The sequence below is a fragment of the Meleagris gallopavo genome, chromosome 14, assembly GCF_905368555.1.
Source record: "Meleagris gallopavo chromosome 14, MGAL_WU_HG_1.1, whole genome shotgun sequence".
Taxonomy (NCBI): domain Eukaryota; kingdom Metazoa; phylum Chordata; class Aves; order Galliformes; family Phasianidae; genus Meleagris; species Meleagris gallopavo.
Window position 1 is genome coordinate 15,796,079 of NC_139417.1, and position 18,922 is coordinate 15,815,000.

Genomic DNA, 18,922 nt, shown 5'->3' on the forward strand with positions numbered 1-18,922 from the left:
CTGGGGCTGCCGGATCAGGCTCTTGCTGAAGATACTGAGACAAACACACTGGGTGTTTGCAGGATGTCCACGAAGCACTGCCCTCACTTTCAGTTTTCAGTATGATCACTTATTTAAGGAATTCATCACAAAAAAACCCACTGTTTTGTTCCCAGTGCCTCTGGATACTTGCTATCTAGCAGTTTTATTCATGTTTCAGAGCCACACCTGCAGCCTGTGCCTCATGGCTACAATTCAGTGCCAGCAAATTACTCCAAAAAAATGAAGTAAACAGGCATCGCCTCTGACCTGTTAGAACCAGTTCACAGTGCTCCCTTAGCAATCAGCTTAACAGAAAAATTAGGAGCTATTATTCTAAGATTATATATTTACCTTGGTAAAAATATTTGTATGCAAGCCACTTTTGCAGAAAAATTACCCTGAACATGCTTGAATGTAGTAAATGAAAGGGTTTGTAATTTTCTTAACTGCTCAGCTCTGCTGTACTGCATTTTGGGGAAGAGGTTCATTTTTTCAAGGTTGTTATTCTTGTGCTCATCTGTGGTTTTGAAACAGGTCTCCAGGAAGCCTGCCCACACCAAACCCTGACCTAAACTTTAGGAAAACTGACTCGAATGCCCCCTATACATTAGCTGAAGGTGAGCTCAAATCAGCACATATATATTCAAAGTATTCTGATTCTGCAATTAGACCCTTGTGCTCATTCTGCGCCCCGTGGGCTTCCCGTCATGCCAAGCCAGAGCTGCATTTTCATCCCCACTGTTCCTGAAGGCTGGCATGAATCTGAGTAGCTCAAAAATTGCATTCCTCGCATGGAAGCCAGAAGTTGAAGTGAACCTTTCCTTCCCAGGCTGTGAAGCAGGATGTGGGCTCCTGGACAGGGTCAGTGTGTCCATGATTGGTCTCTGCATAGACCTGCTGTGCTCTTCTGCAAGCCCAAGGGTCTCCAGCTCAGCCTCTCTCCTCCTCCTCTGTACAAGCACACTGTTAGTGCATGTGCCTCCTGGGACTTGATTTTAAGTGATACGCAAGGCTAATTCCTAACATTAACCTTGCAGGCTGCCAAGACTGCCTTCTTCCACTCCCTTCTCCACTTCCTTTCACCGCTGGAATTAGACAGGATTTTTGCTTTAGCACCCACACCTGCAGCTGCTGAAAAGGCCTACTGGAAGCACTCCAGCAGCAAAAGACAGGCAGGTCTAAATGGATCTTAAATCAGGGAAAGTTAATTTCCTTTCTGGATAGTAAGGAGTCTACAAAGTGGAACACTGCTCATGTTTTCTAACTGAACTTGAAGAATCAAAGCAGCAATCACGAGACTTTTCCTGAATCTAACTGTACTACTAAAACTAAACTAAATTCCAAGGATGATTTTTAGCTGCATCCTCTGATGGAATTAATTCCAAATGCAGGCTGAGACAAGAAAAACAGAAAGAGCAAATGAAACAGCAAGTATGGAACACATTCATGCTACCTGGTCATTTGAAGTCTGAGAGTAACAGAGCTGTCTAGATTGAGAGCAGCTCAAACTACTGGGATGCAATTTTTACTGCAATACAAGATCCTTTTCTTTGATTCATTAATTAGTAATTATACCAGCTTAAGAAGCCAGTCTGGCTGTTGTAACGGTATGTACAAGAGAAAGAGCGGCCCCCAAATACAAGTAACTCCCAAGATCTTTTATCCGACAATATCAGAGATGGTTACGGTAGGAAACTGAAGTGCCAAATATATCAATTTTTAGTTCTGTTGAACAGATTTCTTATGGTAAGGCTTGCTTCTTACATAATATGTGCAATGAGCTGCTGCTGTGTGACTATAATGAAGTCTGTAAAATATCTGCGTATGTAGTTGAGAGTCAACTGATTGAGGAAAGGAATCCATTTATCTACTGATCCTAGGGAAAAAAAATCAGTTGTTGTGATTACAGCCTGCATAACTAAGAAGACAAACAGCGTATCTTCCACCGACACAATAACATTACCTCTTTTTTTTTTAATACATTCCAGCTGACGGGCTTGAGTTTCACTGCTAGCAGCAACCACACAGAGGAACTCGTGGCATAATCACAGAACATAAAAGCCAATAATGGGGGATTCAATTAGTGGTTTTCAAAGGCGGAGGAGTTTTTCTGCCAAATATCAAATTGTTCCTGCAGATAAGGTACCCAGCGCGTGTCACAACTGCCGATCTACATTTTCATGTCCACACGTCGTTACAATTTGTTATGTCATCAGCAATGTCTATTCTGTACATGTCAGATATCAAAGGCAAGAGGCACACACGGGCGAAGGCTTACCTTCCACGTCGCTGCGTTGCGCCTGAAGTAAGCAAACATTCGCGTGAACCAGTTGTAGATTTCATTTAGTGTTAGCTGTTTTTCTGGAGATTCGAGGATGGCCTTGTGAAGCAAATCAATGGCAACATCAGTTGTGAGCAAGTCAGTACAAAATACAGTCAGAGTTTTACTTGGGCCAATACAAAAAGAATGAAAGAACGAAGGAATGAGAAAATAAGAGAAGGGATTTGGAGCAAAAATCCGAAGGAAGGTTTTCACAATATGAACTAAGATTAATGGCTGTATTTAACAGTTCAATGGCAAAATTCAAAATGGAATTATCTAATTGTTTTGAGTTTTTATTTCTGTTTCCTTACAGAAATATTAATTTATTAGTCATTCATAAAGCAGAATCAAAGAGAAATGCAAAACATTTCACTAGCTGATTAAAGCTCAGTAATTATTTAGAGCTCAGATTAATTCTAGGGATCAGAGATTACTGTAGCTTGTGATAATTGACTTGCCATCTTTAAACAGGCTCATTTTCACTGTTGTGTGAAATGAATTTCCTAATAATCACATCGTATTGTAATACTTAATCAAAAGCAATTATGTTATATATTGCAGTTCTAAAAACCCTTATAGTAAAGGTTTGAGCATTTGAGCATGCTTACATACCAAAGGTTTGAAAATCTATTTAATCCAGAGCGCACACATATAGGGAGACTTTGTCTAATCCGAATGCCTGTGTTTGGCTCCACTCACCTGTCTAATTAAAGATGCATACGTGAACGGTGGTCTAACTTCTGCGTTCTTATAAAATTCTTGGTTCTGGGCAATATCTGCTAAATAAAGAGCAGTTGTCCTGTTATCATCACAGCCCGTCGCTGCGGGTGTAGGCAACAGAAAGCTGCCGGGCTGGGAAGGGCCTGTATCAGCAGCACCGCTTTACCTGAAGAAATGGGGACGTTGTATTTATCCGAGTACCGCCTCCGGATGGGCCCGACGTTGTGCATGCTCGTGGTAGTGATGACCGACGGTCCCTGCGTGACGGGAGTGATGGGTGCAGTCGGGGTGGTGGGAGTATGAGGTAAGCTCTGTGGAGAAGCCTCGGATGCTGTCTTGGAAAGCGTGACGCTGGACACCAGATTGAGCTGCGGAGGGAAAGGACGAAGGCTGCATTACAAAGGGCGACTGTGGCTAATTAAGGGTGGTGGGGGAAATTCTCATTAGCGGAACGACCCTCCACTCAGAGCCCACACCGCAGCTTGAGTGCTCGCTTCAGCTCCAAGTGCTGTTGTAGCATCTCCATTAGCAAATGGAAATAACTATGTACATTTCCAGATAGATGGATTTGATAAAATGAACAACACAGCCTGCTGACGGAACTACAAATAGTGGATTTGCATCCGAACCTTAAAACAAGATCTTACAGAGTGTGTCATCATTTCGGTATATTACTGCAGTTCCACTGTTTCACGATCTGAACCCCACACCTCTTATTTCCATGCTATCATTATGCATGGCTGCTAATCAGTCTTCTTGGATATTTCACTGAAGGCATCAGGCTAAGAATAAAAGGCCAGATTTTCATAGGGACATAGGAGGGAGAAACGCAATCTCTCTCTTCAGCATTTGGGATTGCTTTTTTTTCCTTCCCCTCCCGTTCATCCATTTTAAAAGCAAAGCCCCAAGTAGGTTAACTCTGGAATAATTTAATTAATCACGCCGCATGAAATATTGCAGCCACTCAGCCCAGCACAAGTGGCACCATTCTGCTCTCCCTTGACGGGAGGCACGGCTTTACCTGCACGAGCGGCAGCAGCTGAACGCCTCTGGGACTGTGCATCCAAACCAAACAGAACCCAACCACTTTCAGCACCCAGCCATACCCATACCACCAGCATCTGTTCCTTCCCGCTGCCCTGCAATGCCCTCCGAAAAACAATGCTCCCTTACAATAGGTCGCTCCTGCTGGAGTACTTTAAACAAACAACCCAATCTCTTAACGACATCAGAAAAGATGAGGGAGAGAAGGGCTCTTTGACTACTTCCACATTTCCTTCCCTTAGGCACTTTCGCGAATAATATTGCTGAAATCTTGACCCTATTGAAGTCAGTAGCAAAATTCCTACTGAATTTAATAGGGCCAGAATTTTGTAACTTTTGTTCTGATTAAAATTCCTTTTGGCTGAACATTAAAGCTTTTCAGATGAAGGTGAGGCACACAATTCAGATATGCCCCCAAACATCTCATGTTTATCCATAAGACTCTGTATTAATTTTCCTCGTGTGAAAGTAACCAGATAAGAAAACTCCTATTAGCATCCCTCATCTGAGTTAACAGCCAGAAATACTGCTGCTCCTTTATCAAAATAACAGGATTTATCCCAAACAAAGGTAATGGAAAACAAAGGGCTCTCGTGTCACAGAAATGACACCAAGACAAAAAGCTGATTGCCCACAGGAAGGGCACAGCAGAGCGACAGATAAAAAGCACCTGTTTTTCAATAAATCGTCCCTGCTTTTTTGAGCAACTCTGCCTGCCTTAAAGCCCAGCCACAAAATTCTCACGCAGCCAAGTGCTGCTGCCTGCATTCCCTGTGTTCCCTGTGCCCACATGGGGATACGGAGCAGCTCGTGGTGAGGCCACAGAAGGAGGAACCCAGCGAGGAGATGACGAGGGTGGTCAAATGCAGGCAGTGATTTCCCAGAGCATCCTGCCACGGTGGGTTGGTGGAACGCTCTGAGCCTGCGGTGCCGCAGCCACCTCTGCTTGTTGACTGGCGTGATTTAAGGCCACTGATTAGGGACACGCTCATTGTAATGTCTCCCTGTTATCCATCTATCCATCTATTACATATGATAAAAGGACCAGTGATGATAATAATAGTACAACTGACAGGTCTCACCATGAAATTAAATCTTCTGTATTTTATCTCAGTTTCTAAATGGACATTTTAACAGTCCAATAACTGCGAGCAAATCTGCATCAATTTTAAGTGCCCGTCTCTGGCAGAGGCTCGGCAGCCGGGCCCTCCTGTTGGAAAGATCACTGCTCGCGCTCCATCATTACGGCTCTCGCTACTCCATTTCAAAAGAGTTCGCTTCCTTTTTTAGCATTTAAAAACTTAACATTTAATCTGTTTCTACCAGAGAGCTGTGAGAGAGAATCCCCAAAGGTCAGCATTCCCTGCTTCCAGAATTTGAATCGAGCTAGATTTCTTTAGGCTTTTCAGCGTAGGTAGCAACTAGAAATAAACAGAAGAGAGGATGAGCAAAGGGGGGGCCCTAACAGGCTTGACAAATGACACTGTGATTCACACCCACTGCTGGGCTGCCACTAATAAGCTACAGAGGAAGCAGCCAATCTCAGCTAATTACCAGATAAAATTGTATTGTAAGGACTCTAATTAGGAGATGCTTATGGAGGTGATCTAATGATTAAACGCTGCATTCGAGTGACCCCACCATCAATGTGCAGTGGTGCAAGATGTCACTGGAATATTTTGTAGAAACAGTAATTTTATTTCAAGGAGGGGAGGCAGTAATATTTGTAATAATGGCTATGAGGTAAACTAATTAAAAGACAGTTCCTAAAGGAAGACTGTGGCTTTGAGCAGCTGTGGCCGTTCCAAAACAAAGTGCCAAATCTCAACAGAGGAGCTGCAGTCAAGTGGAAAATTTCTGCCTGACCTCTGCTCTCGCTATTAATTTGCAGGAAAACTAATGACACATATACATATTCCCACAAAATTGTTCTAATTGCTAATTTGCCAAAGGAGCCCAGTTTCCAAATTAAACATGACTGCAGTCTGTGAGGAAAGAAAGAACAAAAAGCTGGAACGCAGTGAGTGTGCTGTGCTTCACCTCCGCCGGCCAGTGCTGAGCCTGAACCAACAAGTTAATGAAAGACAACCTTGGTGCTCGCCAGCAAAGTTCTCCCTCTTCCTGCCCCATACCTGGTACCGCTCTGCTCCTGGGCAGGGGACCGACCCCGCTGGTGATGGCACCAAAACGTGAGGTGGGCATGGGGAGGTGAGGGCCGCTGTCTTCGTGGGATCTGCAGTGTCAAGGCGGAGAGCTCGGTGGTGAATTGGAGCAGAACAACAAATTATGAATGGTGTTGGTTTTGTTGCCATCTTGAAATATTCATCTGAATTGTAAACTATTAAATCTTAATACTGCCGGCAATCAGAAATGCACAGCGAATGATAATTCGGGGCAGAGATCAGGAAGGGACTGGGCTGGGAGGGTTTCTTTTCCTGACGCTGTTCACATTTTCTATTTAAAAACAAGTTTCTATGATTAGAAAAGTTGTTCATACTGGTACTTTGCACGCTGCCTGTGTCCCACATACTGCAGGTTTTGGTGAGGGACTGTTTCTGGCTGAAGGGATCGCACACAAGGCACAAAGTCAGCACTGGGCAGCAAGGCACAGCCCTGCCACCCAAGGGTTAAATGGTTCTGCAACGTTTACGCTGGGGATGGGGGAGGGAGGATTTCCTCCAGCCACAAAAGAAAACAAGAATAAAACAACAAAAAGCCACCAAACCCCGTAACAGTTTGAAGTCTTAAAATTCTGCAAATTTAGTCACTGAAGGGTGCTGGGTGCTTTGTTCAGTTTCAGTTTTGAAGAACTGTGCCTCGTGCCGCTTTAACTCAACATCCATAAATGTTTTAATTGTTTCAGCATCCAATATCCTGCTTAGGATTTTAGTATTAACCTTCCCTTTCAAGAAATGGTCATGTCCTCCTATTAAAGGTGAAGACTGAGTCATAGTTTTTTCCTTAGATATAAACAAGACAGAGAGGTAGCCCTCTCTCTCACCCTGTAAAATAGATTTCCAGTAAGTGGCTCTCCCATTAGAGCTCAGCCTGATTCCTTTCTGTGTAAATATCTTCCACGACAATAGGGGCTGCAGTAAAAAACCCTGATCTGAAACACTTTTAGAAAAAAAAAAAAGAAATACACATTTATAAATGTCATGGAGAGGCCATACCCACTGCTGCAGGGCAGGGATTCCCCTGCCATTGATGCTGCTGTTTTGGTCGTGATTAGAGGTGAGGGTTTATCAGAACCAAGCTGCTGGACCCTACACCACTCAGGAGCAGAGACTGCTTTTCTTGACATGGAGGTGGGATGGCAAACTGGGCCCAGAGCCTTGCTCAATGCTGCATCCTCCTCTCCTGCTCCAGCTCGGACACAGCAGCGCTGGATGGGAGCCTGGCAGGCAGCAATCACTTAGCAGGTGTTGTTATTGGCAGCAGCACTGAGGAAACCGAAGCTGAGGAGTGAGACTTAATGAAAACCAGTATATAAAAACAGCTTTTGTTGTGCTTGAGAATCTCTCTTTATTGCTGCGTATCGTTATTTTTTCAAACTATAAAGTATGGCTACAGCAGCTAAAATGCTCAGTCATTCCCTCAAGAGTTAAAAGACCATTTTTAAAATGCTTTGTTATTACAGTTGCTAAAAACAGTATTTCAAAACAATCGTAATTGCTATGGTTAGGGCAAAAAAATACATTAAATAAGGGATATCTAACAGTACATTTCATTTGAGGGTGCCAAAAGTTTCTCTTCAAGTTTTCTATCAGTTTTTAAAGATGGATATGACACCTACTATGCACAATGATTTGTTGGTTCATGATTTTTTTCCTTTTCCTTTCCTTCCTATGAACTGCAGTGTTACTTAATCCTCCAAAATAAAATCACATTTCCATCTTAACCTACCACGCTGACCACTTGCACCAACAAAAACAGAATGTAGGGGAACCATCTAAACAGCAAAACCAGAGTGATAGCTCTTGAGCAATCATTGTTCTGGCTTCTCTGTTTTGTTCCTCCCTGAAAAAAAAACGTACCTTACAAAGATATGTCACAGCATATTCCTTCACAGCTTCGTTCTCACTTTGCTCAGTCCTTTATTCTCACCAAAACAACACATGCAGCAGTAAGAGGAACAACTCTGCACGTTCCAAGTGCTAAGCCTGAGATACTTCCATTTTCTTTTAAGCTGCTGCACCTCTGGACTTTGTAATTACAAAGCTGGCCATTAGCAAACAGGCAGCCAGCACAACCTGCGTCAATGCTCAGCCCTTCCTCAGTGCCACTCTCTTGGCTGCTCGGAAAGGAGCTCCCCTGAGGCAGAAGAGCTGCCCTACCTGCAGCAGCCCCACATACAGACCTATGTGCCAACAGCTCAGGTCATCACTACTAAATTATGTGAGAACATGTTAAGTCTCCTTGGCTTTATAAGTCTGAAGAGCTTTACAGAGCAGCTGCCTTGGTACAACAGTGTGGGATACTGGCCCTTCCACTGGAGGGTAGAAAGAACTGCAAGGAGCACCTGGAGGTGGAGATGTGATCGATGGACAGGACCAGCTTCCCCAAACCTGGCTGAGCTGTGATCAGTGCAGCAGCACCAAGAAGCTGCCTGGGGTCCAGCCACCACTGCTCAGCCCTGCGTGAAGTCCAAGGGAAGGCCAATGGCCAGTGTAAGTTACACAAGGCACGTGGTGAAAGCACCAGTGAAGTAAGCAGCTCAGGCACTGGTTCCGCCTCACAGCAACAAAATTGTTTAAAAACAAGCATTAAGATCCTTTAAGCAGAATAAAAACATTTTCTCAGTCATGAAAAGGGTGTAATTTTAAATCCCAATTCATTGCTACGTTTGGATTTGCAGCCACTCTTTCCTGTATAACTGCTGATGCACCGTAATATATTAATTCTAACGTACACCTTGCATTAGTTATGTTGGCAAAAAAATTAATTACTGGATGTAAAGAATACTTTGCACTGCAATAATGGTCATCAGATCTTTTTACCAAAGTCCTATCCCACTGAGTTAAAAGGACTGGGGTCTAGCAGAGTCTATGCGGTGCCTGTGTATTTTTTCATAACGAAAGCACAATTTATGCAAAACACTATACTCCTACATTTTATAATTAATTTTCAAATGCTTCACCTATACATATTTTAATAATTTCTGATTTATCAGATGGTATCTATAATAAATTTTTCTATATTTCAATAAATGAAAAGAAGGCAGTTTCAATCCAACAACAGAGTGCCACACAATATAGGCCTGTCAGGCACCAATTTTTACTTCTAACATTTAAGTTAAAGGATAAGGAATTTATAATGCTGCCTGTGAACGAAACCACTTTTCATACACAAATGTGATCTTTTTTTTTCCAAAGGGTAATACAACAGTACATTTACATAAACTAATCCAAACAATCTATGTATTTGACAATGGCAAACCTCACACAGACTGCCTATTGTTGGTTTACATCTTGGAGTTCTTTATGTTGGCTTGTAACACTGCTCTAGCTGTCAAAGGTTTGACTTGGACTCTAAATAAATGGTTATAGAAGTGCTGTGCAGCGATATTGGACTTCTTTGCAAAAGAAAACCTGCTGTGTATGAATTCAAAAGCTATTAATTTTTCAGTCAAAAATATTCATGCCTATTTCTTTTAATAAAGAAACACTGTGCTGAGCAACTGAGAGATAATGTTGACTAGTGGTACAGAATTTTCAATAGAGCAGTTAAAAATAAATTTAGTAGGAGGTCCCCAACAAAGCTATAATTTTCCAGAATGTAAAACATTTTTAATACTAATCAAGACAGCCCTTTTCCCCCTGCGTTCCTTTTTTTTTTTTTTTTTCTTTCTTTTCCTCTGCTTTCCCTGTTTATTAGCTGTTAACACTAATCTTCACGGCGACACCGCCTGGTACCTCCATAGCCTACAACGCCCGCCAAACTGCTGCCCTCCGCGGCGCAGCATTGATCACCGGCTGCCTTGCCAAACACCGCTCGCCTTCTTGTGATTTCCTCCCTTTAGTTTTTAATCCTTCCTCCTGAGGGGCACTGCTGTTACGAAAGGCCTCAAGGCAGAGTGCTCTGAGACTCCCAGATTATTCCGCTGTTTTAATTTTTAATCCAGTAAGAGCTATAGAAACCAAGCCTCCTCCCATTCTGTTGGGTCTACGCACTTTGCCAACAATGCGCTGAAGCATTTGCATTCAGGCTGAGATGGATACGAGGAACTAGAAGAATGCTATTTTTATAGATGCTGCACGCAGTTTCTACTCTGGAGAGCTGGTATCCTCCAGATCAAGCAGCTTTTTGAATCTCATCAGCTGAAATGGAAGGGTTCGTACCTACCGCTCAACTCTACCCAAGACTGCCCCAAAAACTTCCCACTGACTTTGACATCTGCTCCAGCGTTCCTGAACAGCCTGTAATTTTCTATCCTTTAGCCTTCCTATGCACTTCTGCAGCCATTTATTCCCAACTACATGGAAAGTGAGAAAGCCGTTCCTAGTAAAAATGGGTGCGCGAAGTGTTTAATGATTTTATGTTCTCTATCTCTGTAATGTGTTCTGTTTCAGACATTAATTTTGTCTACCAACTGCATCTTGGCAGGCTACCATATTTGCTGGGTTAATAGTCTGACTCTTTTTTATTTCTATCACCATAAATCACACATATATGGGTGTATGTTTGCTTTATTTATAGAAAAAAAATCAGTCAAAACAGATAAACCAATACTTTGTCATTATGCTGCATCATTGCATATTGATTAAAATTGCTAGTACTAACTATAGATTGTCAACGCTCAATTAATTTTCACACAATGACTCAAAGCAAAATCAAATAAAGCCAGTGTACCTTTAAATCTTACAAATCTTAAAATCAAGAACCAAAGCACTCTCTCCATTTTGAATAATCATCTGAAGCTCTGAGGAGCATTTTCAGCATTAAGAGGTGAGAAGAAAACAACAGACGAGGAGTCGTTTTGGTCAGGGAAGAAGATGGAGGGCTTGCCCTGTGTTGGGGGACCCAGGAGATGGTTCGGCTTGTGAAGCCACTTGCTGCCTAGCAAGGAATTTATGGAGTGGCTGACCGACCCCTCCTACCCCACTGGCCACCCCCCACGGCTCCTCTTCTGAAGAACAATCTGCAGTGGAGAAGGTTTCCCTTCTCAGTTTCAGTGGTATAAAACCTGATACCAGGCAACAGCGATTATCATCGAAACGTGCAACAAGAGTCTGTTATACTGTAAATTCCTGTCAGACAGGGAGAAAGTCAAATAAATACACTACATATAATTTAATCACATCTCCTTCCTAACACTTCCTAAGGTTTCATGCAAGTGGCACCAATGTAAAGCAACCTACAGACCACCAAAAAGCCCTTCTTTGGGGTTCACTCCCATCAGCCTCCTGGAGGAAGGAGAGAGATGGGTCCTTGGGCTGTGCCCCCTGAAAAACTACCAAATACTTCTCACTTTGCATCTCCTCCCTGCGGCACACAGCAAAGCCACGCTTCATGTCACAACCCAGGTGGGAAACAGGAAAAAGAGGTTTGGTGTGAGGTTTGGGTTTGCTTTCTGCACAGTTCAGTACTTACAGGCTGAGGGGTGGCTTTTGGTTCAGTTGACTTCACATGCAGGTGTGTCATCATGGCTTGCAGGCGCTCTTTATCTTTTGCAAGCTGAAGGGGGAGAAAAAAAACACTCTATTACTTGTAGGAATAAAATCCAACCTCTGCTTATTCCTAATTAAACAGTTGGCACCAACGCACAAGACAGGAGAGTTTTATTGCTGAGCAGTTTGGAAATTGTATACGGTCTGTTCATGAGGCAAAGCTAACGCGTGGTGCTGGGTGTCAGTATTTCTCAAAGCAAAATGCATTAGCCCTTCAGCAAGAAAAGCTAGACCTGCTGGCACCGAGAGGTTCACTCTAGCCCTGACAGCTAAAAGACACCAGTGAATCATGTTTATTAACCCGGGAAGCGCAGCAGAAGGCACGCTGTGCAGTGACCCTGCATGCTTTGTCCTCCTTTTGCACCATGGGATGAGCAGTGTGTGGATGGGCTGTAGCTCCCACGTCAATGCGACCCCTCAAGAGCTGGTAAAGCCCCCAGGGGCTGGCAGGGGAACCCAGCTGGGACAAGAGCAGCAGTTGGAATCATCACTGCTGGCATCCCTAAGGTGCATGCCAAAAGGCAGCTGGGCAGAAATGCTAACCACATCCATCGCGTCACAGCCCAGAAGTGTGGCCAGGCTCCTGTGCTAGATGTTAAGGGGATGTCCATAGGCTGACCCTCACTTTCTCTGCGCTTTCTTATTGAGATCTCAAGATCACAGTGTACTGCTGTGGCCAGAACGGCTTCCAGGTACATCCTACTACCAGTGCACTGTCCAGGCACTAAATCTCACCGATTTGGGAAACAATATATACTTTTTTTTTTTTTTCCCCTAAAGGAAAATAGGATGTTTTCTGGCTGCTCTTAAAAAAAGAGAGGGGAAAAAAAGTAAAAAAAATTATGAAGTGGGACTATGTTAGAAGACAATACTAATGAAAAAGATGTGTTATTAGCCTACATGCTCAACATAAAGGTTTTGGATTAGGTTCTTAGACATGACAATTTCTGTAGTTTTGCTTTAGACAACCAGGTTCCTGGTGCCAAGAGGAGAACTGTGCTCGCATTCCAGTGAAATGTTGAACAACCTGCCCACCTTATCACAGTCATCTGTTGGTAGTAGTAAAGCTGGGCTAAGTGTATATAAAAAGACACTTGGTCATAAATCCTCACTCATAACCTTCCAGTCAAGGTTGTCTTGCTCTTTGTAGGGCAAGGGGGTTCTGCTTGTGCCAGAAAGGTGTCACAATGGGATACAACTTGGCACACAACTTTCCAAGGCAGGAATTAAATAAAGGAAAAAATGGTGTCACCATTGTGTGCTCTGGAAGTGCAAAAGCCAAATCAATGGCCTTTGCAAGCTGCTTTGCTTTTCTTGGTCAAAAACCTCCATGGCAAGAAAGAAAAGCTAAAGGTGATACTAAATCTCCTGCAAACTGCCTCCAGATCTGCTCTGGACACCACAGAAGAGCAGTGGCGGGCTCTTCGCAATGCTTTGGGAACGTCTCCTTTTCAGAGTCCTCTGAGGACTTCTTCAGAGAAAGTAGAGGTCTCACCCCTCAACTGCCGTGCTTTCCACAAAACAAATAAAAAACAATAAATATTTTAGTCTTGGTGCAGCTCTGTTGTGCAATCTCTCATTCTTAGCAGTTCCTGGGCGCTGGGGCTGCTTGGCAGGGCCATCTGTGCATTAAATTTTGGTCTGCAGACTAGCGCAGGAACCAAAGCTTTAGCCAAAACAAATAAAGCTCAGAGGCACCTGAAAACTTCCTGCTTGCAGCAGAGCAGTGGCAGCAGGGAAAGCCACCAGCAAAGCCAGTGGGCAGCATGGAGCATGCCCTGCACCGTGCTTCCTCCGGGCCCCTCAGCAAAACGGAGTGGTGTTTGGCCCGGAGCAGCTGGGGACCTTGCTTTTATTGTTCTCAATCATCATCTTAGCACGCTTTTAGTGCCGTTTCTGGTGGGTGAATGTTATTAAAGATCCTCTCGACATTTCAGGCAGACGCACACTGGTGTTTTGTCATAGTCTAGGAATTCAAACACTCACCCAGTTAGGCAGGAGTTTAAATTATGAAAAATAGAGCTCTCTCAGTTTCAAAGCACTGAAGAGAAGTAAAAAAATCTGAAGAATTTCTTTAAACTGTTTTTCCCCTATGTCAGGAAGCAGTACCGATAAAAAACCAGAATGTCACCAGCAGCTCCTCCTTCAGCAAGGTTCCTCAGAAGAAGCCAGGAGGACTCGCTGGGCACTGGTGGGAGCACATTCTCACTGGTGGCACTCACTGGAGTGCAGACTGTCCACAAATGGGGATTCTTAGTGGAGCTGCAGGGAAATGCTCCTCATCTACTGATAGCCTTATTGGGCAAGGGCTATTATACAACAGAAATAAACTGATTATTGCAGTTCTGTTCCAGTGCTTCTAAGCTTCTGTTGGCAATTGTTTGCTTTTCTAATGGTACTTAGCCTACAAAACTACATTTGAATGTGTACACTCAAGGTGCAGTTGAAGTAGGACTGGTAAAGCCTTCCCCTGGCAGTGGCATGGGGCAGGACAGGGGGAGCAGAGGAGCTATGTCCTCAGCTGTGGGCTCAGCTGGCACTCACAGCTCTCCTGTGCCCTGCTGGAAAGGGATCTCTGCAGAACCCTCCCCTGAATGACAATACTGACTAATGGCATAGGAGAAACCACAAGGTGGGCTTTTTAGGAGAACAAAGGCTTCAGATCTATAAAAGTCCCCTGTGGCAAGGACTTAGAGTCTGAAATGTTCACAGGTCCAGAGGCAGCCTGGTAAAACTCAGTACCTGGGGCAAGGACCTTACCAGGCAGGGCTGGATGGGGCTTTGTCTAGTGGGAGGTGTCCCTGCCTGTAACAGGGGGGTTGGAACTAGATAATCTTAAAGATCCCTTCCAACCCAAACAATTCTATGATTCTATGATTTGAAGGTCCAGCACTGAGGAGCAGATTAGAAACAGCAAATTCTTGGTTTTCCATGGAGTTTACCATAGCCTGAGAGTTCTGCTCTGCACAATGCTGGGTAGGAAAAGACCCTAGCAATATCTGAAGCCTCGTTCCTTTCTCTGATGTTCTTTCTGAAAGCTCTAAATGGCGGCAGTTCTCAGATGGCCACCCAGTTCCTCATGGCAAGACTGACCTTCTGAGGTTCCCCCAGTTCTCTGGGGCTCCACCACAGCCTAGGTTCCTAATAGTGGCTCCATGGAAAACTCTTCCAGAGCTTGCATAGTGTTCTGAAAGCTTGGCTATCAAGACATATGCCTTGGTCTGGAGAGATTAAATCCTGAAACTGCACACGTGATAAGCAGGAGAGGGAAGGCACAGAAGGGGCTCAGGAAGAGGAGAAGTACAGGAGTCTGCAGACCAAGGAACAAGACAGAAGGCACAGAAAAGTGCAGACATTGCACAGGAGGAAAAGCAGACAAAAAACAATGGCAAGAAGCAAGGATGTGAAAATGGAAACCCAGTGAGGGCATTCAACAGGAGTAACATGGCCAGAACAATGGGAAGAGAAGACCACTTCAGCAGCAGGAAAAACACTATGGACAAAGGAAAAGAAAGCCAACCATGAGCAATGCAAGAGACAACCAAGATGCAGCCTCTTCCCTCCTGTTAGGTGCCTAGTAAGTACATTGTGTACAATAAAGGTTCAGGATCCATTTTTTAAGAGTGTCAATGGATGCTTCAAAAATAAGCCCAAATAGAGCTTTCACTCCACTGAAAATGGCCAGCTGTCTCTATGTTCTCCTATTAGGACATACTTTTTTCAAGTGTGTCAAGCCTTGCTGCTGTCCTGAAACGTTTTTCCATTCAAAGGTGGTGCTACAAAATAAATGTCCTATTCCAGCTAAGGTCTTGCTAAGGATAGGGATATGTTCCTATGTTTGTGTTTTACCCAGAAGCCCAGTTCTCATTATTTATAATAGCAACAAATGATCATGTCAAGATTGTTTAAACTAAGTGAAATATGAGGAGATCTCTACCTTGTCTGTGATATTTAAAACATGTTTGTGATGGAAAAGCTTCATGATACTTCTGCAAAAGTCCATTTGCAATCAAACTTTTGACTTGTTGACTTGATTGACTTTTGATTTTTTCAAAAATTTCATTTAAAAATTACTTTCTTTAGAAGTCATGGAACTTATCTCTGTGACATTGATAAAGCTTCTCTGGATAAAATAATTACACTGGGGAAAAAAAAAAGTTTGCTTTTGGGTCCATCACACTCAAAACCTGAAGTGCATCCCTCTAATGCAATGGATTTGCTCCTCCTTGGAGCTATGGGGTCCCTCTTCTACTTGGCTCACAGAACACAAGTGGCTGCCCATAGCGCTGATTTGTGCCACCCTGTTGCAGGAGTGTTGGGCTGATGGTCCTGGTAGAGCTGCCCCTGCTGTATCACACTGGGTGCTGCAGACCAAGTCACTGAAAACTCCGCTATGGAGCCAGATCCAAATTGTATAACAGTTCTGTGAAGCACAAGTCCTGCCAGATAAACTAGGCAGTGGAAGATCAATTTTGTCTCCTCCCATGTTCATACTTATGCAGACTATCCAAGGACTGACATGCAGGATGAAGAGAGGGAGAAGTGGGGAGTTCCAGGGGCATTTCAGAAGCAGGACAAACCTCCTTCACCCATCCTTCCTGGCTAACACACAAACAGTCTCACTGTTATCAGCATCCCATGCTACATTAAGCCTCCATCATATCTTCTGCGCTAGTAAGACTGTTAGAAAACAACAACAACAAAAACAAACACAAAAAAATGTATGGCTTAGCCCTCATGCCACCTTGAAATGATGTTCTTGCCTTGGGGACTTCATGCAGTGACTCTAAGCTAGGATGTACTCCTCAGCACTAAATGGGTGTGAATCCGTCGATATCAGTCACTCATGACAATCAGAATAATTCAGCACTGATAAACGTCTCATAAATATTGTAAGGACGTACAAACAGGTGGAAACCTGGCATCATCTCTGTGCTGTTCATGACTAGGGCATCCTCCTGTAGTTCCAGGCACAGACATGCCCACTAACTGCAGGAGGGAAGGAAGGATTCAGGCTTTTCAAGCTGATTGTAACTGAAGAATCTCCATCTACCTTCAGCACAGATATTATTGCATCTTGGTAAAAGATTATCTCGTATCTCAGTTTACCAGGAAGACTGCAGATTTGTTCTTCTAATTCTCAAGAAACTTGTTAAAATAACAGACCACCTCTCATAACATTTTCTGCAAGACTCTTGACATTTTATGACTGGTAGTTTGGTTTTTATAAAACTTATATTAAAATAGTTTATATTGCTTTAGCTAATAGTGAAAGAGTGTCATGACCAGCGTGTTCCTGAAAATAAAATTTAGGAAATATCTATGAAGGAAAAAGGGGTAATTTGTAAGATAAGAAGATAAAAGGAATTTTTTTAAATGCTTATCTTGAAAAGTAACAACAAGAAGTTTAAGTGTGTTTTTGCTGATTTTTCTCTCCAACTATTTGAAGCTATAAATGACTTAACTCAGTAAAATTCCAAATGTAATTATCTTCTGTACTTAGCCCAAGGCTTTCCATATATCTCTACGCTGCTGTCTTGCATACAAAATAGGTTTTTCAATAGCTGGTAACTATATAATGTACAACATTGTTTTAATTTCCCCTTCTTTGCTAACCTCTTGCCTACACACAGAGAGACTGTCAGAGCTGCCCAGCTACAGCAGCGAGGTGCAGGGAGACAGAAAGAACTCAAAGGCATTCGGAAAGGCATTTGCACAAACAGGTCATATTTTTACATTGCATTCAATATATTCCAGTTTACTCCCCTTTTTTTTTTCAATTATAAAAAACTCATTTGCTACAAATGGCAAAAAATAATAATAATACATGGAGAGTGTTAGTACATGAGAGACCACTAAACAAGCCAGGTCATGCAGCGTTTTGAAATAAACATCAACCAATTCTCCCATATCAACATCTCTAAACGAAGGGGACCGCATTGCCCCCACCTCCCTCCACCCCCCGGGTGAGTACAGAAAGCATCAGATGCAAACTGATGGATTTCCAATCAGTCAGCCTGCTTAAGTTTCCTATTTCTTTTCAAGTTACAGTTTAGAAAAGAGGAAATGAAGCTGCAGTTTCTTTTGACGGTTTTTAAAACTACTACAAGAGATTTTGAAAGCTGGTTTTCAATCATAGTGGGAAAAGCAGAACTCATTTTTTAGTGCTGTCGAGAATTGGATTTTATTAATACTGAGGTAATATTAAAATAAATTTTATTTTACCTGTAGCTCTAACTGCTGTACAACCTGCATTTGTACTCTACATTGGGCTGTACTTCTATCATCCAGCGCATGCTCACTGTTGAGATGTCTGTAACAATACACAGAAAATCATTAAGTGAAATGGATAAACAAAAAGGAAAAAGTAGTTACCAGGATGAATAAGCAATCTAAATGTTACCCAGCAGGTCTTTATCAGTATCTGTTTTTTTGTTTAAGACTTGTCTGATTTTTAGTGTTTTTTTTTTCTTTCTTTGCTCTGTCCTGCTTTTTGGCTTCTGTCTCCTCCCATCACTCGTTATATCTTAAGCACATGTTTCAGAAGGTGTCTTATTTGTATATAATAGAAATTTTGCAGAACAGTTGTTTTTCCTCCATTAGGTAAAAGAAGTAGATCAAGAAGTTACAGTAATATTATTTCACATATAATTTCATATTATTGGACTGAAAGATGCTGGATATATCTCAATGGACACATGCAATACATGAATAATTAAATCTCACAGAACCTTCATGTTTATGTGATTAAAAATAAAATAAAACAGTAAAAAAAATGATTGTGTAAAGAATGAAAAAACCACATAAAATTGGGTGTATAAGTATGCGCAAAATATATACCAATAAGAGAAATAAGAGAGAAAAATACGGACAGTTACTGTAAAACAAATCATCTTCATCCAAAAGAAACAGAAAGTCATCCAGAACACCAGACCAGTTGAATTCACGGCTTACTGTAGCACGTGTTCTGAAAAACTTCTCCCATGCAAATGTTGAAAGAAATCTAAAGAAAATAAAGCTTTTAAAATAAAACTGCTCTAAGGCTCAGGCTAAAGCTACGTCTTCAGATTGGTGCCTTCACACAAGTGCAGAAAAATCCAACCCCACCAAACCCGAATTCTGTTCTCCCATCTGTGCTTTTTTA

The 18,922-nt window shown here is 42.6% G+C and overlaps 1 protein-coding gene across 14 annotated transcripts in view; it reads right to left on the bottom strand.

Annotated features, from left to right (window-relative positions):
- FOXP1 (forkhead box P1) overlaps positions 1-18,922 on the bottom strand; it is a 341,328-nt gene that overhangs the window by 18,375 nt on the left and 304,031 nt on the right. For 13 of the 14 annotated variants that reach the window (XR_014886272.1, XM_085235545.1, XM_085235538.1 and 10 more), the window contains 5 exons: positions 18,004-18,091; positions 11,702-11,785; positions 3,231-3,432; positions 3,044-3,123; positions 2,300-2,401 (listed from right to left, as the gene is read on the bottom strand). Coding sequence is in view for 13 of the 14 variants with exons in the window: in XM_085235545.1 (XP_085091671.1) it covers positions 2,300-2,401; positions 3,044-3,123; positions 3,231-3,432; positions 11,702-11,785; positions 18,004-18,091 (556 nt within the window). In the remaining variant the exon portion in view is untranslated. The remainder of the gene's footprint in view (positions 1-2,299; positions 2,402-3,043; positions 3,124-3,230; positions 3,433-11,701; positions 11,786-18,003; positions 18,092-18,922) is intronic. The other variant, XM_085235546.1, reaches the window with a different exon arrangement.